At 41.6% G+C, this 27,616-nt stretch overlaps 1 protein-coding gene across 3 annotated transcripts in view; it reads left to right on the plus strand.

Annotated features, from left to right (window-relative positions):
• The first annotated feature begins 2,114 nt into the window (after positions 1-2,114).
• LOC122542260 (3-mercaptopyruvate sulfurtransferase-like) overlaps positions 2,115-27,616 on the plus strand; it is a 42,408-nt gene continuing 16,906 nt past the window's right edge. Inside the window, exons 1-2 of one of the 3 annotated variants that reach the window (XR_006309764.1) lie at positions 2,115-2,452; positions 15,476-15,573. Coding sequence is in view for 1 of the 3 variants with exons in the window: in XM_043679812.1 (XP_043535747.1) it covers positions 26,204-26,783 (580 nt within the window). In the remaining 2 variants the exon portion in view is untranslated. Of the gene's footprint in view, positions 2,453-2,621; positions 2,727-15,475; positions 15,574-26,090; positions 26,784-27,616 lie in introns of those variants that run through there. The other 2 variants (XR_006309765.1, XM_043679812.1) reach the window with 2 other exon arrangements.

Raw genomic sequence — 27,616 nt, forward strand, 5'->3', positions numbered from 1 at the left:
ATTCTGGATGATTATTCAAACCATGTGCAAATTGTCATAGAACAAATAAGGTTAGAGAAATTAATGCATGGCTCAAAGATTGGGAGAATTGGGTGCAAGTTCATGGGGAACTGGCACCAACATGGGAGAAAGTACAATTTGTCGTGTTGGGATGGTGTTCTAGTGAACCGTGTAACTAGGGACAAGAAAAGGGCTTTAAAATAAACAAGCATGAAGGAATCAAGCTTAGTAGGTGTAGCAAAACACAGGTAGATTCAAGACAGGTGATCAAATTGGTAATATGAGAAATGAAGGTCAAAGAATCACAAGAAGGCATGGTGGGAAAAGTTTAACAATGCACCAACAGTCAAGATTACACATCATAAACAACAAGTAGACAAAACCAAAGGCAAACATCAAAAACAAATTGCTGGAGAAACGTAGTCATGACCGTATCTATAGAGAGAAAACAAAACTGACGTTTTTAGTTCAGTAACACTTCAGAACTGAAAGCAGCTAGGAAAAGGTGGTATTTATGCTGATGTGTGTGGGAATTGGAGGGTAAGGAAGAAAGTTAATGGGTGGAGATGGAGTCCAGAGAGAGAAATCAAGGGAGACAGACAAAGAGATTGTTAATTGTATATCAGAGAAGAAAAGAAGTTCAGTAAGATATAATGGCCTATATCTACTTTCCAATGTCTCATGATTGCATGTTGAAGTAACATTACCTCCACTAAGTCTGCTGTTGTCATAGCTTTTCACAGAAGAGTCAGAGATGAACAGCATGGAAACAGACCCTTCGGTCCAACCCGTCCAGGCCGACCAGATATCCCAACCCAATCTAGTCCCACCTGCCAGCACCCGGCCCATATCCCTCCAAACCCTTCCTATTCATATACCTATCCAAATGCCTCTTAAATATTGCAATTATATCAGCCTCCACCACTTCCTTGGGAAGTTCATTCCATACACATACCACCCTCTGCATGAAAGAGTTGCCCCTTAAGTCGAAACCAGAATTGCACACAATATTCCAACAGTGGCCTAACCAATGTCCTGTACAGCCGCAACATGACCTCCCAACTCCTGTACTCAATACTCTGACCAATAAAGGAAAGCATACCAAACACCTTCTTCACTATCCTATCCACCTGCGACTCCACTTTCAAGAAACTATGCACTCCAAGGTCTCTTTGTTCCCAAAATGCAGCACCTCACATTTATCTGAATTAAACTCCATCTGCCACTTCTCAGTCCATTGGCCCATCTGGTCCAGATCCTGTTGTAATCTGAGGTAACCTTCTTCGCTGTCCACTACACCTCCAATTTTGGTGTCATTTGCAAACTTACTAACTACCTGCTATGCTCGCATCCATTAGATGTATTCTGCACAGTTCTTGCAAGTTCTGACAAGGAATGCAAACTATTAAGTAGAGACTTCACCTGACGACGGGGCAGCACACAGAAAGCTTTTGCTTTTAAACAAACCTGTTGGACTACAACTGTGACTTCTGACTTTGTCGACCCCAATCCAACACCAGCATCTCCACATGATGTACTAATTGCTAACACACAGTAACACCATCTTGTTAACTAAGATAAGTGTTTCTTTTTTTCAGACTCATCAATGATCTTTTCCTTATCCCTGATAATTAGATAGAATCTAGACATGGTATAAATGAAGGACAATTGATAGGAAACTACCTCAACCACATTTAACCCAGTACCAATTACCCACAAGTAGCATGAAAAAAAATTTCTACATTCACACATTGCCAAACTTAGAACAAACAGTCAATTCTGAAATCATATCCAACTGGAGGTATTATTTTTCTCCACAGATGCTGCCAGACCTACTGCGTATCTTCAGTACACGTTTTGTAGTTCAGATTTCCAGCCTCTGCAGTATTTATATATTTTTTAATATATTTTATCCTTTTTGATTGAAAAACCCTTGGTGCCCCTTCGGGACGGCACAGTGGTTAGTACTACTGTCTCGCTGCGCAGCGACCCGAATTCGATTCCAGCCTTAGGTAACTGTCTGTGTGGGTTTCCTCCCACAATCCAAAGATGTGCAGGTTAGGTGAATTGGCCATGCTAAATTGCCCATAATGATAGGTGCATTAGTAGGGGAATGTGTCATGGGAGGGTCGGTGTGGACTTGTTGGGCCGAAGGGGCCTGTTCCCATATTGTAGGGAATCTAATCCCTTTCATTTAATAAACCAGGCCGTTCTAATGCAGTACCTCAATCTCACCGCCAGGGAAGACGACGCTGTTGAGACTGTAGACAGGTAAGTGGTCTGCCGGTACTTCAGGGGGCGCTGTGGGGCAGGTTTACCGCAGTTAGGGCACCTCTTGGTCTGGCTTGTTGATCCTGAGCCCTTGGCGCGGCTGGAACGGTTACTGGCAGCCGAGCGATGTCGGCAACGCTGCTCAGGAAGGGGCTCGAGTTGATGAGGCAGGATTTGAGCGGTTTATCTTCCGACGGAAAGTCGCCGGGTTAATTTTAAGCCGCTGTCCGTTCGCGCTCGGTCTCACTGGCTCCATGGATCTAAAGGCGGCGATTCCAACCTCCCGACACCGGAGAGGGGAGGGATGGGCGATTCTGACCTCCCACCGCCGGGGGTCGCTGTATGTGGTGTCTGCAGCGCCTTTTCCCTTCGGTCACACATTAATGACCCTTGGCATTGGAAATTGGGCTTCCCAAAATGGGAAATTCTGAAGAAGGATCTCTGGAATCCCAAAGGTTAACTCTATCTTATCTGTCCACAGATGCTGCTAGACTTGTTGAGTCTCTCCAGCAATTTTCACCAGGAATAGGAGCAGGAGCTTCTTGAATCTGCTCTGCCATTCAATAGGATCATGACTGATCTGACATTCCTCAAATCCACTTTGCTGACTTTTCCCCAGAACTCTTGATTCCCTGACTGATTAAGAATCTGTCTACCTCAATCCTAAATATACACAAGGATTCAAGCCCCACAGCACTTTCCTTACATAAGTGGACCAAAACGTCTCACAGTACTGTTGAAGTAACTATTTGAGACAGCTCAGGGAATCCCTGATGGACTCGACCTTTGGCCTCTCTTGGTTCGCCCCAGAAATCGTACTCTGTGGTAGTCTGGAATATAAAACTCTTACATACAGTTTAGTTTATAGTTAAAGAGTAAATTAATATTATTTTCTTTAAATAGTGGAATTTGGGAGTTCTCTGTCACTCATATTTTAACAGATTACGAGGCGACGTGAAATTTGTTGGGGTGTTTAGTTTAATTAATGGAGGTTCATAGCCGTGTCTTAACACCAATCTAGTCCCATTTGCCAGCACTTTGCCCAGATCCCTCTAAACCCTTCCTATTCATATACCCATCTAGATGCCTTATAAATGTTGTAATTGTACCAGCCTCCACCACTTCCTCTAGCAAACAAAGAGTTTCACCAGAATTTTGCTTTTCCAATTATTTTGGATTTAATGCAGTATTCCCCAAACCATGCCCCATTTAGAGACTTGGAAATTGTTGTGACCCTCTCAGTGAGACCATGGAAGCTGTCACCATGAGAGAGGGAGCTTTATTTTCCAATGGCATCAATGTTACACTATAACATAGATACCTACAAGCCAGGCTTGAGCTAAGGTTCTAGGAGAAAGTGAGGACTGCAGATGCTGGAGAAATGTGTTGCTGCTGCGCTTTTCCAGCAACACATTTTCAGCTTTGAACTAAGGTTCTAAAAGCATTAGCAGATTAGCGACACCAGCTCTTACCCCTAAGAGTTCTCTCAAGCTACTCCCCTTATTGCTGCAAACAAGCTGTCTTTATACTGGTATTAAAATTACATTTGATATTGTTATAAATTGGCATTTGAAATTGGTATTAAAATTACAAAAATGCCACATGTTCTTAATCAGATAAACAGCAACCAAATGGCAAAAGTTTGCAGAGGAAGAGAAACTCCTTGACAGTTCTGAGTATGCTTGACTAGTTAAGCGACATGCACATCAAAATGGGAACCCTGGATTAAGCCAGGCCAGATGGTCAATTGCTTTGGCTAGTACATCATAACGAGAGACTAGTCTAAATGATGTGAAAAAGGTCATGGGGGGTCACCTTGCTTAGCTAACATGCCCAGTATCATTGTCCTACAAAATGGCTTTTTCTTTTAAAATCATCTTTGATTCACAGAATACAAATTAAATTCGTAACATTCCTGGATCTAAAGCTCCAGGGAACAACACACAAACATTTAATCCATGACAATCCAGTGTTCACTCAAATCAGACCATAAAGGGTTAATCTTTGCGCCAGCTTTAGTTCTGTCTGTCTGTCTCTCTCTGTGTCTCTTGAACCCTTCAGTCAGTGAATATAATTTAGAGAAGAATGTTTTCTCTCTCTCACTCACACGTAAACATCTTCCAATTTCCTTATTATGTCAGTTTTTTCCTCATCTGTAAGGGTAATGAAACATTCACATTCCAGCACAGTGAAGAAGAGGGAACTGAGCTTCATAAATTCAAATCTGTTCAGTATAGTATACATGAAAATGTATCAGGGTTGTTCTATTATGTCCATATTCCACTCAGCTTATTAAATTACAAGTTCTTTTCCTATTCAGTATGAGTTTTGTTAAGAGTCTTCAATATAAACAGAAATGTAGTTATCCGACACCCGATTGTGAAATATATGTGCCTCCAGCCCCTGGCGTGAGAAGGAAGTACTGCCACACATTCCACAAGTGAACAAGTGTTATCACCTTATTTACAGCGATTCATTGATACTAAGAACAGATGTCCCCAATTCTTTTGAACAAGCACTTTCCTGCATTCTCCACAGCAAATGTATCACATCTATTCCACCAGCACCTTGTAAATTGCAATAAGACATCCCTCCTTTTATACTCTGATCCTCTTAAGGGGCAACATTCCACTCATCTCCCTGATTGTGTTTTTTCTTCAAGTAGGGTCTAAGACTCTAAATGGGCTCTCAAGCTGACATCTTGGGGCTGTGAGCTCTGAGGTGACAATGGCCACCATGGAGCACTGACCCTGTTGTAGCAACCATGGTGACAGCTTCCAAGTCTCATTGATGGGTCACGACAATTTCCAGGTCTCTAAATGGGGCATAGTTTGGGGAATACTGCATTAAATCCAAAATTCATTGGAAAAGCAAAATTCTAGTGAAACTCTTTGTTTGCCAGAGGAAGTGGTGGAGATTGGTACAATTACAACATTTATAAGGCATCTGGATGGGTATATGAATAGGAAGGGTCCAGAGGGATCTGGGCAAAGTGCTGGCAAATGGGATTAGAATGGTGTTATTTCAAGGCAGCGAGCCCCTGTTAATTAAGCTAAACACCCAGAAAAACTCACATCGCCTCATAATCTGTTAAAATATGAGTGACAGAGAACTCCCAAATTCCACTATTTAAAGAAAATATCAATTTATTCTTTAACTATTAAAATGACCATGAAATAACAACTATTCAAAACTCTATGCCCCCCTTCTCTTACCTACCTCCAACTCTATAACAATATACTGTTCCAATAAAACACTTACTAAAATTATGTCAACTTAATTTCAAAACCATACAGCAGCTGTCATCTTCAGCATCTTCTTCTGGCTGAAGAGCTCCCTGGTTCAAATATGTTTCACATGAAAAGGTACCTTTGATAGAGAGTGTTTCAATGACTTGTGTGTGTCTCTCTCTCTCTCAATGGCAGTTACTCTGACTGATTTCCAAAATGCCTGCATATTTTATATCCCCAACGTTGGATTGTCTCTTTGGTTTGATGTTGGCAAAACAATAAATTCAAAATCAATTTGGTTTTAGTATCCTGGGGTATAAGTAAAACTGATAGGCTAAATTATAATTGTTGTCAAAACAGCAACCAACTCAGGTATCTATTTCACAGCCAAATGTTACATATTATCAATTTTCCAGTACACTCTGAGACTGCTCTTGTAAGCTCTCAGTGCAGAACAGCATTCACTCTCTCTTAAAGGTGCAGTACACGCCTTCAACTTCGTAATACCTCCCCCCTTAAGAAAAAGTGAACCTTCATAATGAAAAGATGGCTTTTTTTTTCTAATTCTTAATCCCATTACAATGAAATACGTAGGTCATTAATCTATATTCATATTAATTTCTGCACACACCTATAAAACATTGGAATCTGTTCAGTCCTATCTATACTTTTTCCTTTAAGTTCGTGATAACGCATCTGCTATCACATTTTTACGACCCACAACATGTACATTTCGTAAATTAAATGTCTGTAACATAAGATTCCAACCAAATAGTCTGATATTTTTGTCTTTAAATCATTCCAAGAATGTAAGAGGATTGTAGTCCATGTGCACAACTGTCTCTGACATATTGTTCGTCACGTAAACATTAAAATGTTGTAGGACCAGTACCAAACTCAACATGCCTTTTTAAATGGTAGAGTATTTTCTCTGGTGAGTGTTTCTTTGAAAGTATCCAACTGGCCATTCAATTCCATCATCATCTTCCTGTAGCAGTACAGTTCCAACTCCTGTATTGCTAGCATCAACTGCAACTTCAGAGGGTTTCAAAAATTTGATGTAACTAAAACTGATAGGGTTGTTATACTGATTTTAAATTCTCAAATGCCTCTTGGCATTGTTCTGTGCACCAAAATTTTGTATTCTTCTTCAGTATATCTGTTAGCGGTGCCACCACGCTGCTGAAGTTTAAAACAAACTTCCAGTAAAACCTTCCAACTCAGCACTGCTCTCTTGACTTGTCCTACCCGTCCATCTTCCTTCCCACCTATCTGCTCCACCCTCCTCTCCGATCTATCACCTTCAACCCCAACTTCATCTACCTATCTCATTCTCAGCTACCTTTCCACAAGCCCCACCCCCTCCCATTTATCTCTCAGCCCCCTTGGGCCACACCCTCCTTCCTGATGAAGAGCTTATGCCTGAAACACCGATTCTCCTGCTTCTCGGATGCTGCCTGACCTGCTTTTCCAGCACCACACTATTCGACTTCCAATAGAATCTGCATAGTCCCAAAAATCAAAGCACCTCTCCCTTTGAGGATTGTTGTGAAAATTTCTCAATGGCCGTCATCTTCACATTCCTTGGCGTCAACCTTTACTACCAATGTTATGTCCCAAGAACATCACCTTTCCTTTGTGAATTCTGTTTTCTTTAAGTTTATTAGATTAGCTTACTTACAGAGTGGAAACAGACCCTTCGGCCCAACAAGTCCACACCGACCCTCCGAAGAGCAACCCACCCAGACCCATTCCCCTACATTTACAACTTCACCTAACACTATGGGCAATTTAGTATAGCTAGTTCACCTGACCTGCACATTTTTGGACTGTGAGAGGAATCCAGAGCAACCAGAGGAAACCCACGCAGACACAGGGAGAATGTGCAAACTCCACATACACAGTTTCCTGAGGCAGGACTTGAACCCTGGTCTCTGGCGCTGTGAGGCAGCAGTGCTAACCACTGTGCCACCGTGCTGCCCACTATGTTCATGAATATCTTTATTACCAGTTTTGCTTCTCATGATCATTCAAGAGCTCTGCCAACTGTATCATGTGATCTTTCCATGACTCGCTAAATATCACTACATCATCCAGATAAACTGCAGAGTTTGTTAATCCAGCCACAACTCTGTTATGAGTCTTTGGAGTGTGACTGGTGGATTCTTCATTCCAAAAGGTATCATTTTCAATTGATATAGTCCATCTGGGGTTACAAATGCAGAAACTTCTTTTGCTTTGTCTGATAAAGGTGATTGCCATTAACCACGCAGTAAGTCCAATTTTGATGATGTAAGTGGCTTGTCCAACTTTCTCTGTACAGTCCTTCAATCTTGGGATTGGATATGAGTCCAATTTTGTTACGGCATTGACCTTCCAATAGTCCACACAAAATTGTGGAGTCCCAACAGGTTTGGGAACTAACATGATCGGTAAAATCCACTCACTCTGACTCAGTTCAATGATATCTTCATTGAGTATCGCATCCACTTCCTTCTGGACCTGTGTGGCTTTGAAAGGATTAAGTCTGTAGGGGTGTTGTTTTATCAGTACATCATTTCCTATTTCCACGTCATGCACAATAGTATTAGTCCTCCCCTTCTTATTCCTGGATATGACCTCATACTGCTGCAACAGACCTTTCAACTGGGTTCTTTGTTAATGAGACAGATAGTTCACTAACCTATCCCACTCCTCAAGGACCTCCTCGTTTATCGTATTTTGAGGCACATCAAACTCCACAGCGTCTGGATTTGATTCCTCACTCTGTGGGCCAGTAACTAACACCTGTTTCTCCAGTTCCCTGTCTGTTATAATAAGGTTTCAACATAGAGTCATAGAGCGGTACAGCACGGAAACAGACTCTTTGGTCCAACTGGTCCATGCCAACCAGATATTCCAACCTAATCTAGTCCCATTTGCCAGCACTTGGCCCATATCCCTCTAAACCCTCCCTATTCATATACCCATCCAGATGCCTCTTAAATGTTGCAATTGTACCAGTCTCCTCCACTTCTTCTGGCAGCTCATTCCATATACGCACCATTCTCTGCGTATCTTTCCCCTCTCACCCTAAACCTATGCCCTCTAGTTCTGGACTCCCCACCACAGGGAAAAGACTTTGTCTATTTATCCTATCCATGCCCTTATAATTTTATAAACTCTATGAGGTCACCCCTCAGCCATTGACACTCCAGGGAAACAGTCCTAGCCTATTCAACCTCTCCCTATAGCTCAACTCCTTCAACCTTGGCAACATTCTTATAACTCATTTCAGAGCCCTTTCAGGTTTCACAACATCAGAATTGCACATGGTATTCCAACAGTGGCCTAACCAATGTCCTGTACAGTCGCGACATGACCTCCCAACTCCTATGCTCAATGCTCTGACCAAAAAATGAAAGCATACCAAACACCTTCTTCACTATCCTGTCTACCTGCGATTCCACTTTCAAGGAGCTATCAACCTGCAGTCCAAGGTCTCTTTGTTCAGCAACACTCCCTAGAACTTTACTTTTAAGTATATGAGTCCTGCTAAGATTTGCTTCCACAAAATGCAGCACCTCGTATTTATCTAAATTAAACGCCATCTGCCATTTCTCAGCCCATTGACTCGTGATCAAGATCCCATTGTAATCTGAGGTAACCTTCTTCACTGACCACTACACTTCCAATTTTGGTGTCATCTGCAAACTTACTAACTATACCTCTTATGTTCATATGTAAATCATTTATATAAATGACAAAAAGTAGTGGACCCAGCACCGATCCTTGCAGCACTCCACTGGTCACAAGACTCCAGTCTGAAAAGCACCCCTCCACCACCACCCTCTGTCTTTTACCTTCAAGTCAGTTCTGTATCCAAATGGCTAGTTCTCCCTGTATTTCAAGAGATCTAACCTTGCTAACCAGTCTCCCATGGGGAACCTTGTTGAACACCTCACTGAAGTCCACATAGATCATGTCCACTACAATGCCCTCATCAATCCTCTTTGTTACTTCTTCAAAAATCACAATCAATTCTGTGAGACACGATTTCCCACGCACAAGCCATGTTGACTATCCCTAATCAATCCTTGCCTTTCGAAATACATGTAAATCTTGTCCCTCAGGATTCCCTCCAACAACTTGCCCACCACCAATGTCAGGCTCTCACTGGTGTATAGTTGCCTGAAGAGTCTTTACCACCTTTCTTAAATAGTGGCACCACATTAGCCAACCTCCAGTCTTTTGGCACCTAAATTGTGACTATCGATGAAACAAATATCTCAGCAATCACTTCCCTAGCTTGCCACAGAGTTCTAGGGTACACCTGATCATATTCACATGACATGCAGTGTTTTGTTCTATCCGGCATCTTTACCAGATAGTTTATCTGACTATAATTTTGCTCAATTTAATAGGGACCACTAAACCTGGCTTTGTAGGGATCTCCTACCACTGGTAACAACACTAATACGTCATCCCCACAGGAAAACTTCTGAATTTTAGAGTTTTTATCTGCCACTTATTTCATTCTATGCTGTGCCCTCTTCAGGTGCTGTTTAGCTAATTCACCTACCCAATTTAATCTCTCCCTCACCTCAGATACATAATCCATGTATGAGATCTCCGACTTTGGTCCTGTCAATTTCTCTTTAATTAATTTCAAAGACCCTCTCATTACATGTCCAAATATTAACTCAAAGGGAGTAAACTGAGTAGATTCGTTTGCGGCATCTCCAGTTACAAGCAATATGAATGGGATACCTTTAACCCAATCATTCGGGTAATCCTGACAATACGCTCTTAACATGGTCTTCAGCGTCTGATGCCACCTTTCAAAAGCTCCCTGGGATTCGGGATAGTATGCACTTGATTTAAAGTGTATGCCTAAGCTATCCATGACTTGCTTAAACAGCCTAGCAGTAAAATTAGACCCTTGGTCTGACTGAATCTCTCTGGCAAAATGTGGCAATGTTTTAACATATTTGTATACATCACGACCTTCTCTCTTCATCTCCATCCTGTTACCTTGACTTTCCTGACTAATTCACAACTTCTAAAGTTCAAATTCTCTCTCCCTTTCTCTTTCTTCTTTCTCTCTTTGCTCAGCTAAGAACCTTCTCTGTCTTTTTCCCTCTCTCTCTTTACTTTTTCTCTCCCTCTCTCTTTCTTTAACTCCATTTGCCTCAATTACAATTTTAAGATTTTCTAACTCTACTGCACTTGTCTGTTTTTCTGATACACCTAAGTGCTTGACCAACTCTATTACAATTTCAGCTTTCTTTTTGTCCCTGGTTAAACCCAATTCTAACCTATTTGCTAATTCTAAAAGTATGTATTTCCTCTGTCTTTCTAAACTTTCTTGGCAAATTTGGGAAGCATCTTCAAACCCCAAAATTTCTTTAATAATCTTAAGAGCCATTTCTCTCACTTTTAATTTAACCAATTACAAAAAAACCGGAAATTAAACAAATTGTCTCACCTATGTTTTGTTTAAAGATCTAGGACACTAATCAGCAAGTGTTTAAATCTGCTGGGATCTTTCGTACCCCAAATCTGTTCAAATCTCAGACTGGTTCTGTCCAATCTTGAGTCAGAAAGTGTGGTGCTGGAAAAGCACAGCCATTCAGGCAGCATCCGACGAGCAGGAGGTGCGACGTTTCGAACATAAGCGCTTCATCAGGAATGCTTATGATCATCAGGAATGCTCAGAGCTTATACTCAAAATGTCAACTCTCCTGCTGCTTGGATGCTGCCTGATCAGCTGTGCTTTTCCAGCACCATACTTTTTGACTCTGTTCTCTAGCATCTGCAGTTCTCACTTTTTCCCTCTGACTAAACCTGTCTAAATCTCAGACTGGATCTGTCTAAACCTATCCAAATCTCAGACTGGATCAGTCTAAACCTGTCCAAATATCGGATCCAAGCCACAAACTGTTACGACTCAGTGGTGAACCTCTCTGTTAATTAAACTAAACACACAGAAAAGCTCATGTTGCCTCGTAATCTTTATAATATGAGTGACAGAGAACTCCCAAATTCCACTATTTAAAGAAAATAAAATCAATTTATTCTTTAACTTTAAAAGTGCTCATGAAACAACAATTATTCACAACTTTCAGCCCCTCTTTCTCTTAACTGCTTATTACCTGCCCCATCTCTATAACAATATACTGTTCCAATAAAACACTTATTAAAATTATGTCAATTAATTTCAAAACCATACAGCAGCTGTCATCTTCGGTGCCTGTCTTCTTCTTGCTGAAGGTCTCCCTGGTTCAACTTCTTCCTTTTACTGCAAATATGTTTCATATGAAAAGGTGCCTATGATAGAAAATGTTTCGATGTCTTGTGTCTCTCTCGATGGCAGTTACTCTGACTGATTTTCAAACCGCCTGCCTTTTTTATATCCCCAACATTGGATTGTCTCATTGGTTCAATGTTGGCAAAACAATAAATTCAAACTCAATTTGGTTTTAGTATCCTGGGGTACAATTTAAACTGATTGGTTAAATTATCATTGTTGTCAAAACAGCAACCAACTCAGGTATTTATTTCACACCCAAATGTTACATATTTTCAATTTTCCAGTACACTCTGGGACTGCTCTTGTAAGCTCTCAGTGCAGAACAGCATTCAGTCTCTCTTTAAGATGCAGTACACGCCTTCAACTTCATAAGATTAGGTTAGGATATCTGGTCAGGATGGACAAGTTGGACCAAAGGATGTGCTTCCATGCTGTACATCTCTATGACTCTATATGTGCTTCCTGACTGTTGCAGTATTTTCTGACTTAATTGCATCAAATAGAATTATAGAAATGTATCTCACAGAAAGAGAACCTTCAACCAAAATGATCTATGCCTTTCATCTGCTTATATGGTACTCATTGACTGCCTTTCATTTGATCTTCCATGGGGTGAATGTGACATTGGTATGGCTATCATTTGTTGCACCTCCCCAGTTGCCCTCAAACTTATTGGCTGTCTCGACCATTTCGGACACAGTTAAAAATTAACTACATTGCTCTGGGTCTGAAGGATGTCAGATTTCTTTCCGTGACTTCACATTCTCCCAAAGTGTCTTACAGAAATAGATACAAGTGCTATCTATTGTCCAGTTTTACAGGATTTTGGTGAGATCAAGCTGGAGTTGTTTATGTAGCTTTGGTCTTGTTACCTAAGGAAAGAACTTCCATGCCTTGGATGGATTCAGACAGAGCTTTATTGGATTGAATCCTGGAACGGTTGGGTTGTCCTAGCAGAAGAGATTCAGTGAAATGGGTCTATATTTTTTGGCATTTTGAACAAAAAATGGTGATTTTATATCAATAAATTTTAAAATTCAGAGACTTAACAAGGTGGAGGCTCTGAGGCTCTTTCCCCTGACTGGAGGTTATCCTCTCCAGAGCTAGAACAGGGGTGGTCACCCATTTCGAACTGAGGATCAAACCCACCACAGCAAGTGAATTTGAATTCAGTTAACAAAATTAGGAAAGGAAGCTTCCCTCAGTAATGGTGACCATTAAATTATTGATTGGTATCAGAAACAATATCTGGTTCACTAATGACCTTGAAGGAAGTGAATCGTCTGTCCTTACCTGGTCTGGCATGTATGGGACTGCAATGTGGTAGATACTTGACAGGTTGTGATTGCATTTGACTCTGCAAAACCCAAGAATAAAAGGTTTCTGTGAGGCTGATTCTCAAATGTTTTATGGGGGAAATAATTCCTTTCAATTGGTCTGGTAATCACAGAACTCCCTTTCTAAATTATCCTTGTTCAGCTCTAACTGCTCCTCCTTAGCCAAACAAATGCTGTGGTTACGAGAACAGGCCAGAGATTGGGAATCCCACACAAATAAGTCTCCTCCTATTGACCATTAGGTCAGGAGTGTGATGGAGTGCTCTCCATTTACCTGGATGGGTGCAGCTCCAACAACTCTCATGAACCTTGATACTATCCAGGACAAAGCAGCCTGCTTGATTGACACCCCATTTCCAATTCTCAATCTTCACTCCCTACGGTCCCAACTGCAGCAGTAATTTACACACTGTACTCAATGCACTTCAGCAACTCAGAATCCACAGAATTGGTATGGCACATAAGCAGACCATTTGACCCATTATACCCACACTGTGCATTCGCCAACTCGTACCTTCCAGACCTTTGACCCCTACAACCTAGAAGGACAAGGGCAGCATATACGCAAGAACAACACCATCTGCAAGTTCTAACAGTGTGGAGAAATGGAAGGGTAGATTGCTTAGACAGTGAACGCAGAGGAAAATTGAGAAGGATCACTTTCTATCCTAAAAGTTCTTTTGTTCTGATATAATTTCTAGATCTCATGTAACAGTCAAATGGACTAATTCCAAATTAAACATGTTATTGGACCAGTGGAGTGCCACAAGAATTTACCTGGGGTCAACTACTTTTCATCATTTATATAAATGATTTGGATGTGAGCATAAGAGGTATAGTTAGGAAATTTGCAGATGACACCAAAATTGGAGGTGTAAAGGACGGCAAAGAAGGTTACCTCAGATTACAGTGGTATCTTGATCAGATGGGCCAATGGGCTGAGAAGTGGAAGATGTAGTTTAATTCAGATCAATGTGAGGTGCTGCATTTTGGGAAAGCAAATCTTAGCAGGACTTCTACACTTAATGCTGAACAAAGCGACCTTGGAGTGCAGGTTCATAGCTCTTTGAAAGTGGAGTCGCAGGTAGATAGGATAGTGACGAAAGTGTTTGGTATGCTTTTCTTTATTGGTCAGACTATTGAGTACAGGAGTTGGGATGAAAATGTGTTGCTGGAAAAGCGCAGCAGGTCAAGCAGCATCCAAGAAGCAGGAGAATCGACGTTTCGGGCATGAGCCCTTCTTCAGGAAGAAGGGCTCATGCCCGAACGTCGATTCTCCTGCTTCTTGGATGCTGCTTGACCTGCTGCGCTTTTCCAGCAACACATTTTCAGCTCTGATCTCCAGCATCTGCAGTCCTCACTTTCTCCTACAGGAGTTGGGATGTCATGTTGCGGCTGTACAGGACATTGGTTAGGCCACTTTGGAAAAGATATAAAAGAGACCTAAGGGGCAGCTTTTTCACGCAGAGGGTGGTATGTGTATGGAATGAGCTGCCAGTGAAATTGGTGGAGGCTAGTACAGTTGCACCATTTAAAAGGCATTTGGATAGGTATATGAATAGGAAGGGTTGGAGGGATATGGGCCGGGTGCTGGCAGGTGGGACTAGATTGGGTTGGGATATCTGGTTGGCATGGACGGGTTGGACCAAAGGGTCTGTTTCCGTGCTGTACATCTCTCTGACTCTATGACTCTATAATGCCTTGGTTGTAATGCAGGCATCAGGTTTGCCCAAACACACTAACAGTGATGTTGTATTCAGAGAATTGAGGTCAGCAGTGGAAGAATGAAAAAAGTCAGGAAGATGAAATATATGGTCAAGAGCTATGGAACAGGTCATGAGCCTGTCTCTAGAAGCTGTAATTGAGTGGCACCTCTTCACATCCAGTGTGTGGTGTGGCAAGACACTCACGTGCTCTGACTGCCTGCCATATTCATTTGGGAAGCATTTTCAGATTGCAAATTAACTTGTTCAGCCATATTCCGAACACATTTTCACATGGCCATCAAATCCTTAAGTGGTACTTGAACCCGGAACTTCTGACCAAGAGGTAATAGCTCTGTCCACTGCAACACACTGCTGTTATTTTGCAGACTTTCCATTTAAATTGCCTTGTTTCCCTTTAAATTTCAGTACGCTATCAATCTCAAATGCTCCATTTGGCAATGAGTTCTATATTCGAACTGCTTTGCTGTTTAATTCCCTGTTGGATTTATCAGTGACTATTACGTCAGTCACATTTAAACAGGAACACGTTCTCTACATCTTATGTTCGAAAATTAACTGATCAGTATTCATGGTAGTTACATATCTGTGAGTTAATGTGAGTCTTGTTTGCTTCCACAGAGGAATATCAGAAGAAAGAGGCTGCAGATCTCACGGAGGAAAATCTCCAGTACATGCTCAGTGCCAGATTCCTGACTGAGAGCAATGTGACTCAACAGGTGAGTGTTTTTAACACGTCAGTTTCTCACCATCTCCCACGTGTGTCGGGGTTTTGCAGATTGAAGGCCCGCTCAGAAAAACATCGACTTTGTTGATAGCACTGGATTCTGAAGCTGCGTTAGACAAGGCTGGACAAAGGACTGGACTCATAAGAATGTGTCAGTCGTGGTTCAGTGGGTCACACGCTCACCTCAAAGTCTCAGTCTAGAAACTTGCCACAAAATGCAGACTGGGGGACTGCTGCATTGTCAGAGGTTCAGCCTTTTGGATATGACCTTCAACCAAGGTGCTGGCTGCCTTCTCAGGTGACTGTAAAAGGAAAAGAAAATCGCAGGGCTGTATTTTGAAGAAAGGCAAGGGAGTGCTGCCAGTGCCAATACATATCCCTCAACCAATATTATTAAAATAAACGGTCAGCCCTTTCTAAACAAAAGGAAAATGACTTTTATTTTTATCGTGTTTTCATCACTACAGCCAGTGATGTAATTTCTGAAGTGTCCATCTCTGTTGTAATGATGGGAACATGGCAGCCAATTGATGCACAGCCAGATCAGACAGACAGCAGTGTAACAATAACCAGATCGTGTGTCTTTGTGATGTTCAGTAAGGGATAAATATTGGCCGGGACACTAAGGTGAATATGTATGCTTTACATGTTCTGCAGGACCTATGGGAATTTTGCTAAATGTGGGAGTAATGATATCACATGATGACCTAAATGGCTGTATAATTCTGTGAATGGTGTTATGGAATATAAAGCAGTTTCGTCCTTCAGTTTAGCACACAGGCACACAGACAAAACTGATGTGGAAAATAACTCTCAATGTAAAATACTGATTTTTTAAAAAAAAAATAATTTTAGGTCTTGAATTATTGTCAAGGAAGGAAAGCAAAGGATTGCCCAGAGAAAGGGGAAGTGAAGAAGGAAGAGAAGAGCGTATTCACAGATTGTGACTTTAGAAAGTTTGAAAGAGAGTATTTTGGGGCTTCCTAACCTTGGTCTTTCCTGAAAAGAGTGAACCAGCAGGCTTCAGTTTTGGGGAGAGATCTGCAACACAAACCCTGTAAGCAGTGCCCAGCCCAAGACCTGTCTGCAAAATCTTATAATCATATACTTAAAACCTTCTGTTCTCTTTTTCTGTGTTTCACATCAACATACAAATGTTTGTGTTAAGTGAAGAGTAAATATTGTATCGTACTAGATTACTTGCACTTATTACTAGAATGCTATGTCTAACACTGTCTCCCCAAACCTTCTCCCTCTGTGACTCTAGAGATTTGAATATTATTGCAATCCCTCAGCTGGAAATGTGAGGAGATGGTCTCTGTGAGTGCAGGACCTTGTCAGATAGGGAGCACGGTTGTTCCAACTCAGTTGGAGTTTCTTGCTGCCAAACAGCTCACACCCTCCGCTTGGGGTCTCAGATCACATTTGGGACGCCCTAGTCTAACAAGTATCACCATTTATGTCACCTTTAGCTCCCAGTCACATCACAGTTTCATGAGATGTTTTGACTCTTTCTCTTTCAGTCCACCACAAGCCATGCCAAAGAGCAGAGCCATCTTGCTGGTTTATCCAGTCAGGCAGACCAGGAATGCTAGATTTCAAGCCTGGTCTTTCGTGATCTTTGGGGTGGCTACCATTCACTGTGGTGCCCCTGGCACTAAGGTTCCACCTCCTTTGCACTATCCAGAAAAACACATTGGGTAACACCTATGTTTGAAGAAAGGCACCTCTCAGAGTGTAGCATCCCCTCAGTACTGCATGGGAGCGTCAGCCTTGATCTTTGCAACAAGGATGGGCAATAAATACTGACCAGCCAGCAATGCTGACATCACATAAATGAATAATTAAAAAAGAACACCTATATTTGGACATCAAGTATGGATGAAATTGGGCAGAGTTGCTACCCCTGTCCCCTCTGTGTGATCTTCACATTCATTGTTAATGTTAATTCATGAAGAATGATGGTGAGTGAGATGGGATGAAGACTTTGCCTGAATAGTTGATGTACCCGCCCTGCATCCTCCCTCCCCTTGTTAAAATTTCAGTTTTTAAGCTAGGAAGTGAAAAGTTCAAAAAACAACTCACCATCTTCTCACTTTTTGTGAAGATTGAACCTTCTTCTGATCGATACCTCACAAAAAATTGAAACCATGATTAACTTCACCCCTCCCCACTTCTTGTCTCTTAATTCTTTAAAGGTTTATGGCAAATTGGCATTGGTTATCCATCCCTAATTGCCCTTGAACTGAGAGCAGTTAAGAGTCAACAACAACAATGCCTGCTTAGTGTTCTGGGGTCATGGGTTCATCTCCCAACTTGGCAGTTGGTGACATTTAAAAGTAATGGATAATTACATTTGGAATATAAAGCTCATCTTTGTAGCAGTGGCCATGAAACTATAATCAGTATAATCATGAAAATAGCATTTAGTTCACGACTATCATTTCGGGAAAGAGACCTGTCCTCTGAAACAGGTTAGCAAGCCATTCATTTCAAGGGTAATTGGGGATGCGCAGTAAATGCTGGCCTGGCCAGTGAGACTAACATCCCATGAAAAAATAAATAAAAAGATTAACCATCGTAGCCGCCATCCCCAGTGTACCCACTCTATTGTTACACAGCTCAGAATTAATTCTTGCTATATAAAGTTATCTCTGGCCTCACTGAGTCACAATATTCTGGATTCAAGTCTGATTGCAGAACCTGGATGCAAAGATCAGGGTTGATGCATTTATCTCTCAGATCCCCTTAACAGCCTCATTACATCGTGATAGATTGCTCAGAGATATTTTTCTCTTATAAGTGCTATCCGAATGAAACTGTAGTGATAGGAGCATACAATGGGTGAGGCATCCTCAATCTGGCTCCATGATGTTTCTTCAGCATCAGGGAATGCTGCATTAGGGAAATCTCATTTCATCTGGCCTCATGTAATAGCAACCTAAAGGTATTACTGCCATAGTCCTGCCAGACCACAGGGCTGCCCTCTCATTAGAGAGACAGAGACAACTGGTGGTGGTTTAATCTGAGGGTCACCATACCTCAGGTAAGGAGAATGGTTGTAAAGTAGAGCCCTTCATAATATCTTCAGCCGATGCAGAAATTGAAGCTACACTGTTAGCATTGTTCTGCATTGCAAACCAGCCATCCACTCCAACCAACTTCTTAGTAACAGTATATTTGATAGAACAGTCCTTGTTCCCATAGTTGCAAACTAATGTTACATTTAATATTCAGTCTGGGTATTCAGGAACCCAGTGTGAAAACTGAATGTTGTCTTTATCTAATGTGAAACAATTTTAGGATTGGGACTGCACTCCAAATCTTAGAATCCCTACAGTGTGGAAGCAGGCCATTTGATCCATTGAGTCTACACCGACTGCCCGAAGAGCATCCCACCTAGACCCACGCTATTCCCTGTAACCCCATATTTCCCCTGGCTAATTCACGTAGCCTGCACCTCCCTGGACACTTTGGGCAATTTAGCATGGCCAATCCACCTAATCTGTACATCTTTGGACTGTGGGAGGAAACTGGAACACCTGGAAGAAACCCACACAGACACAGGGAGAATGTGCAAACTCGGCACAAACAGTCCCTGGAGGCTGGAATTGAGCCCAGGGTGACAGGGTGAGGGTACTGTAAGGCAGCAGTGCTAACCACTGAGAAGCATGCAGCCCAATGGGTTCCAAACAGGTGATTTCACTCCAGCACAGTTCAGGAGCAGTGCCGGACTGCACTGGAGTGAGATCACCTGATTCAGTACACTGGTATCTGGGCCGTTTGCTCCAACAAGGACAATATTAATTAGCAAAGAACCAAAACGAACTCCAGGATCTGTTTTGGACCATATCAATATTGAGTCATAGTGACAGCAAGTCACATAAGGGGAAAAAAGGCTTATTCTTCACTACCAGCAAATCTCCTGAGACATTTCACATTGAGGTTGTATATTTACAAGAACAGTAATGTGCAAAGTAATATGATAAGGAACAATGGTTAATGCACATTGAGGGTATATGTGAGTTCAGCAATAATGGGATAGAGTGAAACAGCATATTCTGTGGCTGGTATATGTTATTAAACAAAGTTAACATTCCAAAAAAATTGCATGTTAAAGTGTTTAATATAGCAGACACAATACTACTACTAGATTTCATTAAGAGGAAAATTATCATCAGGTCTCTATTCTTTATGTGGAGCTGGTTGCATTGATTACTATCTTTCTTTCGTCTTGTTTGTATTCATTTTTAGTCAGACTGTTGTGGGAAATTGATGTATGGTTCAATCTACTCGAGCAATTCACTCTCACCCTGTCATTCTCACCCTGCTCACCTCCATTGTGAAGATTGATAGCTCCTGACTCTGGGAGGTTGATAGCTTGCTAGTTCTCCCCAAAGACTTCCCTGTCTGTCGGAACTTTGTGTTTTTATAAGCTTTTCAAATATCGGAAGTTGGTATTGTTTATATTTATAAAGGTTAAAATTAAAATCACTGTAGTCCTGCTGTCTCATTATAGAGAGATAATTGGTAGTGGTTTAACTTGAGGGTCACCACACCGCAGAAAAGGGGAGGGATTGGGGAGGAGTGTCCTTATAATAAACTCAGCTGGTGCAGGAATTGAACCTGTGTTGTTGGTGTCACAAACCAGTCCTACACCTAATTACTTATATACATATAAGCCATAATATGTAATTGTAGGTGTTCTAACCCAATCCTATGGTCCTGCAAGGATTGAGCACACTGGAAATGGGATCCTTAGTGGGATCAGTGAAGGAACTCTGAGGAAGTTACCAGGATTCAGAGTAGTTGCAGCCTGTTCTTGGATCGGCAAGAACTACAATGAATCCCAGTGATGTTAAACATAGATAGGGTCTCAGGAATGTGTAGGGAAGTCCTGAGATGGCCAGGAGAGGCACATTTCGCAAATTAAAGTCTGTTAGGACTGGGGGAAATTGCTGAAATTTGAAAGTAGGTGAGTACATAGTCCAAGTGTGAAGGAATATGTGGAAATGACACTAATTCCTTTTAGACTGTTGGGTCTTATCTCCCATTGCTATCTCTGTTGTCAACTGATATCCATCTCTATGAACTGCCTTCAAATAATTTATTGAGTTGAGAAGCAAGTTGCAGCATTGTTAGTTTGTCGTCTTAAACAAGTCAGACTTTTTTTAGTTGACTCCATTAAATACCAGAATGGAAAGATTGCAAAACTTGCTTAAAACGGATCCTCTGGGATAGGGTCTGTACGAGATTCTGAGGGAGACTGAAACAATAGGGCGTATGACTGATAGCTTAGAGGCTTCTTTGCGACTGAGTATAGGTTGGAAATAACCTACATCCTTCATCGGGGCACCAGTATCAGAGGGGACTCAAACCAAGAAAGGGAGACCCTACAGAGTGTAACAGTACTGTGCCTTTAAGAGAGATGTGTTCTGTGCTGTTTCTCTTGTAGAGAGATATTGTCACAATGGTTCAGAGATGTCTGTTTAACACAGGCGTTTGGTAAACAGCTTTGAGTAATCCCTGGCTGGTTATTTTAAATTAGACAAAAGAAGCATGAGTGTGTCGGGTCAGGGCTCACGCAGACCCAGGAAGGTTTTTAGTGTTGCTTTCAGCTCGTGATAGGTTCCTGGTGCTGCTAAAATAACACCTTGAGTTCTCTGCTGCTCGAGTCTTAGAAGGTTTCCTTATAAAAAGAGGCAGAGTGTTTCTTTCAGTCTTCATTCTGATGAGAGGCAGTATGTGAAAATCTTAACTGTTTGCTAAATTACTTTGCCAAGGGTGTGTTTATAGAATACTGTCTATTTGGAACAGTTGATAATGAATGGTTATGTGATATATTATCTTGTTAAGTATTTCAATAGAGTTAAATTTATAACAATTCTTATATTTTGAATAGTAATTGTATTGTAAGAATGAAGTGTGTTTTGATTCAAGTCTGGTGGAGTAATCTGTGTCTAGGCTACTCGGCTAGTGGACATCTCGAACATAGGATCGTATGCTTGCCTTTAAATAAATACGAAAGATACGGCCTAGGCTTTCTCCTTCCTATATTTTGAGGGGGATGGGGTGTCTGGTCTGGTCCATAATAAGAGATGGCAGCATAAATATCTGGTGTAGGATTGAAGACCAGCACTGGCCATTGGAAGGACAGAAGTTGACCCCATTGTGATGATTGTGGCGAAGTTGGTGGAGGAAGATGTTTAGTGGGTGAAAGCATTATTGACCCCAAAGATGGAATTTTCTGTTTGTTATGGACCAGACCAGACCCCTTCAAAATATTTCAGGTAAGTAGCCTAGACTCTAACCTTTTCTTACATTAACGGTAAATGTGAAGTGCTCTGTTCCAGGTGCAATATGGCTGCTCAAACTATTCGATGTTAAGCAAAAAGAGATGATAAAGTGTGGCGCTGGAAAAATCAGAGCAGGTCAGGCAGCATCTGAAGAGCAAGAGAGTCGACATTTCAGGCACAACCCTTCATCAGGGCTATTAAGCAAAAACACAATTTATTTAAAACCTATAGTTAAAATACAAACAAAAGAAAGAAGAACATAGAATAACAACTCTGTTGAAAAACTTAACTGAATAATAGATACTATTACTAATTAACTGTTTCAATATAGTAACATCCCATAAACACATTCCTTGGCAAAAAGGCAAATTCAGACACAGATACTTGCAGATATCCAATCCAGAAGGAAAGAAATCAAGATAAAATCCAGAAAGAGTAGCAGCACTGGACTGTATGAATCCGTGACGATGAAATAGAAGTTGAGACCCTAAAAGCTTCTGAAGCTACTGAAAAACCAAATCCTAGAAATCCTCATCTTGCGGAGCTGGCCCCATCCATTCAGCCTGCATTTAAAAACAAACCCATGACCTCTCAATCTGTTTTCTGAAGTGGTGTTAACTAGCCAGCTCTGAACCTCTCATTCAATCTCTCTCTTAAAAGAAATCAGGACAAAATAACCTCTTAAAGCCACAGCATTGTCACATGCTTAACTTACAAAATCCTCTCCAGGGATAATAGTTCAAGTCTCATTGAGAAGGCGCTCCTGATTCACACTGCAGTAAGCAAAATTTACTTTCTTGACAGGTTTGGGCTGTCAGGCTCTGGAGATGTGATGGAAATCCTTAACATTATGGTAATCAGGTACCCATTTCCTGACCCTCTAGTGGGCTCAGTGCTGGTGTGGGTGTTGGTGGATAGGATCCTGGTTCTTCCTGGGATTGCAATCTGTTTGAATTTTGAAGGAAGAAAATAACCAAGTCTTTAGAGACAAGCAGGAATTAAAACAATTTTTGTTGTCTCTGGGAATCAACATTGCAGCTACATGGAAGACAAAAATATTTAATATCCCACAATTCCTTGTCTTTATCACTGATTCTAACTCCACCCTCTGACACCATCAACTGTATGGCTGTTAAGATTGCAGCTCACCATCTTTTACTTTTCTGTATCTTATTCCCATCTAGTACAGTTTTAGTGTTAGTGTCAATCTGTATTCCTCCTGCAAGTTTGGGTTGATGTCTTGCTAGGCCAGTAGAACTCAAAATTCTGAAAGAGCATAGTGAAAAACAGAAATAGCTCCATTCTGACCAGTTTTGTTTTATCCTGGGCATGCTCAGGACCTAGAAATTGCACATTAATGTTTCAGGATGAAAAACAAATCTAGTTTGAACCAATTTAGAGTGATTTAAGTGTCCAGACTACATTGCAAATCATGTTGTCAGCAGATAATGAAATGCTATGTAGTGTAACATTTTAGCATTATTCTGACCCTCGGTTAAAAACTCAGAACCGTGTTCATTCCTGAGCTGAGTTTCTTGCCCATATCCTCTCCATTGCTAAACCATTTACTCCAACCTTTGTAGATTCACCTGTCTCTAGCCTTGTCTCAGCTTTTTTGCAGCTGAAAAAAATCATTCATGCCTTTGTTACTCCCCTTGACTATTTCAATACTGCTATGGTCAGCTTCCAACACCAACAGATACTTGTATTGATGCAGCGTCATTAACAGGTTAAAGCACTTCAAGAGCATTAACAGACAGAATTTGATTCTGAGATAAATAAGATGATATTCAGACAACTGGCCAAAGGTAGTCCAATTGATAAGGAGTAACTTAAGGAGTAACTTAAAGAAGAGGAGAGTTGGAGAGATGGAGGTGTTTGTGAAAGCAATTTTAGAACTTGACCTCTTCCACCCTTTCAGGACAGTAATGAGAAGAATTATTTTCTTCCAGAGGGTTGTGTGACTTTGGATCTCTGCCTCAGAAGGCAGCGGAGGCTGAGTCTGTGAATATTTTTAAAATAGAGGTGGATAGATTCTTGTTAGGCAAAAGAATCAAGAGTTACCAGGAATAAGTTGGAATGTGGAATTCAAAGCACAGACTGATCAGCTATGATCTTATTGGATAGCAGATTAAGCTCGAGGGGCAGAATGGTCTACTTTTACTTTTATTTTTTATGTTCGTATGTAACTTCTGCGGCACCTGAATGGTGGGGTGAGGGAGGTTGGAACCCATAAGAGATCAGGACTGGAGAAACACTAAGGTCTCAGAGGATGTAGGTTTTGAGGAGGTACAAAGTTGTGAAATATGGAAAAACAAGATTGAGAATTTTAATTAAAAATATGTAATTTACTGGTGTTATTACAACTAGAAATGCATATTAATATATGTACATTATGGTCTTTCAACATTGCATATTGCTATTTCTGGGCAGAAAATATTTGAAGATCCTAACTCTGGCTATAATATTGATTTCTACAGGAATCGATGATTCACGTAAAGTTGTGATTTTCAGGAATAGAGCTATAACTTTAAATTGAGTAGTGAAGTCTTGGTTCAATTGTTTAGAAGCTTTAGATTAGATTCCACTGGATTAAGGTAAAGTTACCAGAGTCCAAGTGCACTTTATGGCTACTCTCTCATTCAGGAGAGAGAGGGGACAGGTGGCAGTTTAACCTGAGGGTCACCATGCCTCAGGTAAGGGAAGAGGCTGAGAATAAGAGTCCTACATGGTAACCACAGCCAGTGTGGAAATTGAACCCATGCTGTTGGCATCGCTGTGCATTATAAAGGAGTTGTCTAGCCAATTGAGCAATCCAACCCTCTGAAGTACTATGTGCAGTTTTGTTCTCCTTACCTCAGGAGGGATATTACTGCCATAGATGGGGTGCAATGAAGACGACTCACCAGCCTTTTCCCAGGATGTAGCAGAAATGTATCTTCTAAACCATTGAAGCAAGACTTCACGACTCATTTTATGGTTCTGTTTCTGAAAAAACACAACTGTAAATGAATTATAGATTCCCATAGGAAAAAATGTTATAATGGGAGTTACATTTCTTCAGAGATTTTCTGCCCAGAATTCCAGTGTACAATGTTGAAATACTGTAATGTCCATAGAGATTAATGTACATTCCTAGCTGTCTTTTAGGGAAAGGAACTGCTGTCCTTACCTGGTCTGGCCTGCAAGTGACTCCAGACCAGAACAATGTGGTTGAATTTTAACTGCCCTCTGGGCAATTAGGGTTGGCCAATAAATGCTGGTCTGACCAATAATGTCAACACTGTATAAATGAATTTCAAAAACTCCCATCCTCTCTACTTTGTTTTTCCCCTTTAAGATATTCATGACCAGAATCTTATCTCCTAAAGTGATTCAGTATTTGGCTTTATAATTTTTAAGGAGGAAGCCCTGAAGAAGGGCTCATGCCCGAAACGTCGATTCTCTTGCTCCTCGGATGCTGCCTGGCCTGCTGTGTTTTTCCAGCACCACAATTTTCAACTGATTTATAACTTTTAAACTAATTTTCTAATTTAACTAATTTTCACTCAGGAGCAGATGTGACTTGAATTTGAGCTTTCCAGTCCAAGGCTAGGGACTGAGCCATAGTAATGTTTCTGTGAAGTAGCTTGGGACATCGTCTCACATAAGTTAGATAAAGCTGTTGCTGTTTCATGTTCCCGGCATTTGCAGAAACACTCTTTTTGCAGTATTGTATTTGAATTTTGTGCAAGAGTTGCATTAACTGATTCCATGCCTTTTGTGACCAGAGCCATCAAAGCAATTTAAAAAAAATAAAGTTGTTTGCAAGTGTGCAGCCAGTACTTTACAGGGAGCAAGCAAATTGTAAAACTGCAGTTCCTGGCCAGGGTTTATTGTCAGTGACCAGAGGTTTGTGTTAATGGGCAGGGTTTAGTGTCAGTGGGCAGGTTTTGGAATCAGTGAGTTTCATGTCAGTGGGCAGGGTTTAGTGTCAGTAGATGTAGTGACAATTTGCAGTTTGGGAGTCAGTGGGTGTAGTGACAGTATGCAGTGTTTAGAGTCAGTGGGTTTAGTGACAGTATGCAGTGTTTAGAGTCAGTGGGTTTAGTGACAGTTTCAGTGTTGAGAGTCAATGGATTTAGTGTCAGTAGATTTAGTGACAGGAGGCAGGGTTGAGATTCAGTGGGTTTTGTGACAGTATACAGGGTTTAGAGTCAGTGGGCTGGGTTTAGAGTCAGTGGGCTGGGTTTAGAGTCTGGATTTAGAGTCAGTGGGCAGGGCTTAAAGTCAGTGGATTTAGAGTCAGTGGGCTGAAGGTAATTCCGTTCACAGAAGGGAAGGAGAATGGCGTTAGTGCAGGCTGTGGTATCTGCTGCCTGGCTGGCCAAGGCAATCAGCAGCGCTAAGGCCGGACCGTTGCGGGTCTTGGACTCCTCCTGGTATTTGCCAGAAATGCAGCGGGACGGCAGGAAGGAGTTCAAGGAGAAGCACATCCCCGGCGCTACCTTCTTCGACTTGGACGAATGCAGGGACCGCTCTGCCCCTTACGACCACATGATGCCCGGACAGGAGCTTTTCTCCCGATACTTGGCCAACCTGGGCATCTGCAACGACACCCACGTCGTCATCTACGATGCCAGTGATTTCGGGCTGTACACTGCCCCCCGGGTCTGGTGGATGTTCCGGGCTTTCGGTCACAGCCGGGTGTCGGTGCTGGATGGCGGCTTTATCAATTGGCGCAGGGAGGGTCTCCCGGTCACTTCGGAACTGCAGGACTACCCCGTGGCTGAGTACAAGGCAAAAACCAAACCCCAGGTCAAAAGTTACCAGGAGATCCTGGACAACATCCAGAGCAAACAGTTCCAGCTGGTGGATGCCAGGCCTGAGGGCAGTTTCAAAGGCACCGAGCCTGAACCCAGAGAAGGTTCCTTAAAGAGTTTTGTTTTACTTGTTTTAACCCTCAAAAGAGCTTATTTCAGTATCGCACTCAGATCTTTTATTTAAATTTCTTCCAACATTTCTAAGGTGTTTGCCAACTCTGCTTCCAGTATTGGGCTAGTATGTATTGCTTAGCTGTGTGGGGGGGGGAATTGAGACAGTGAAGGGGTGGATATTTCCATGAACTGATGCATTCTGTAATCTGTTGCATTTATTGTAATTTTTGTAATCACTACTTTTAGTTTAAGCTCTGACTTTCATTGCACTTTTACAGTATGTTAGGGTAGTGATAGATTTATGCCGTGTATTTCACAGTCAAAGTTACCAAACATGTTCCCCTAACTTTTGAAAGGCAGACAGTAAATTTAGTCTCGTTACACTGAGGCCCTACTATGACACGGCTGACCAAGACCACGTTTCATTGTCAAGTTTATTACAAAAGTGCCAATGCTGAATTACAGAAAAACTGATTTAAACAGGCCAAATTACCTGATTTAAACAATCGGATTTTGTATCAGTTCAATACACGTATAGACCGGGTGGTTAAGAAGGTGTTTAGCATGCTTGCCTTCATTGCTCAGACCTTTGAGGATATGAGTTGGGATTTTGTGTTGAGTTGTACAAAGTATTGGTGAGGTAAAAACAACGACTGCAGATGCTGGAAACCAGATTCTGGATCAGTGGTGCTGGAAGAGCACAGCAATTCAGGCAGCATCCGAGGACAGGCAAAATCGACGTTTCGGGCAAAAGCCCTCCATCAGGAATAAAGGCAGAGAGCCTGAAACATGGAGAGATAAGCTAGAGGAGGGGGGGGGGGGG

Source organism: Chiloscyllium plagiosum, chromosome 39 (genome assembly GCF_004010195.1).
Source record: "Chiloscyllium plagiosum isolate BGI_BamShark_2017 chromosome 39, ASM401019v2, whole genome shotgun sequence".
NCBI lineage: Eukaryota > Metazoa > Chordata > Chondrichthyes > Orectolobiformes > Hemiscylliidae > Chiloscyllium > Chiloscyllium plagiosum.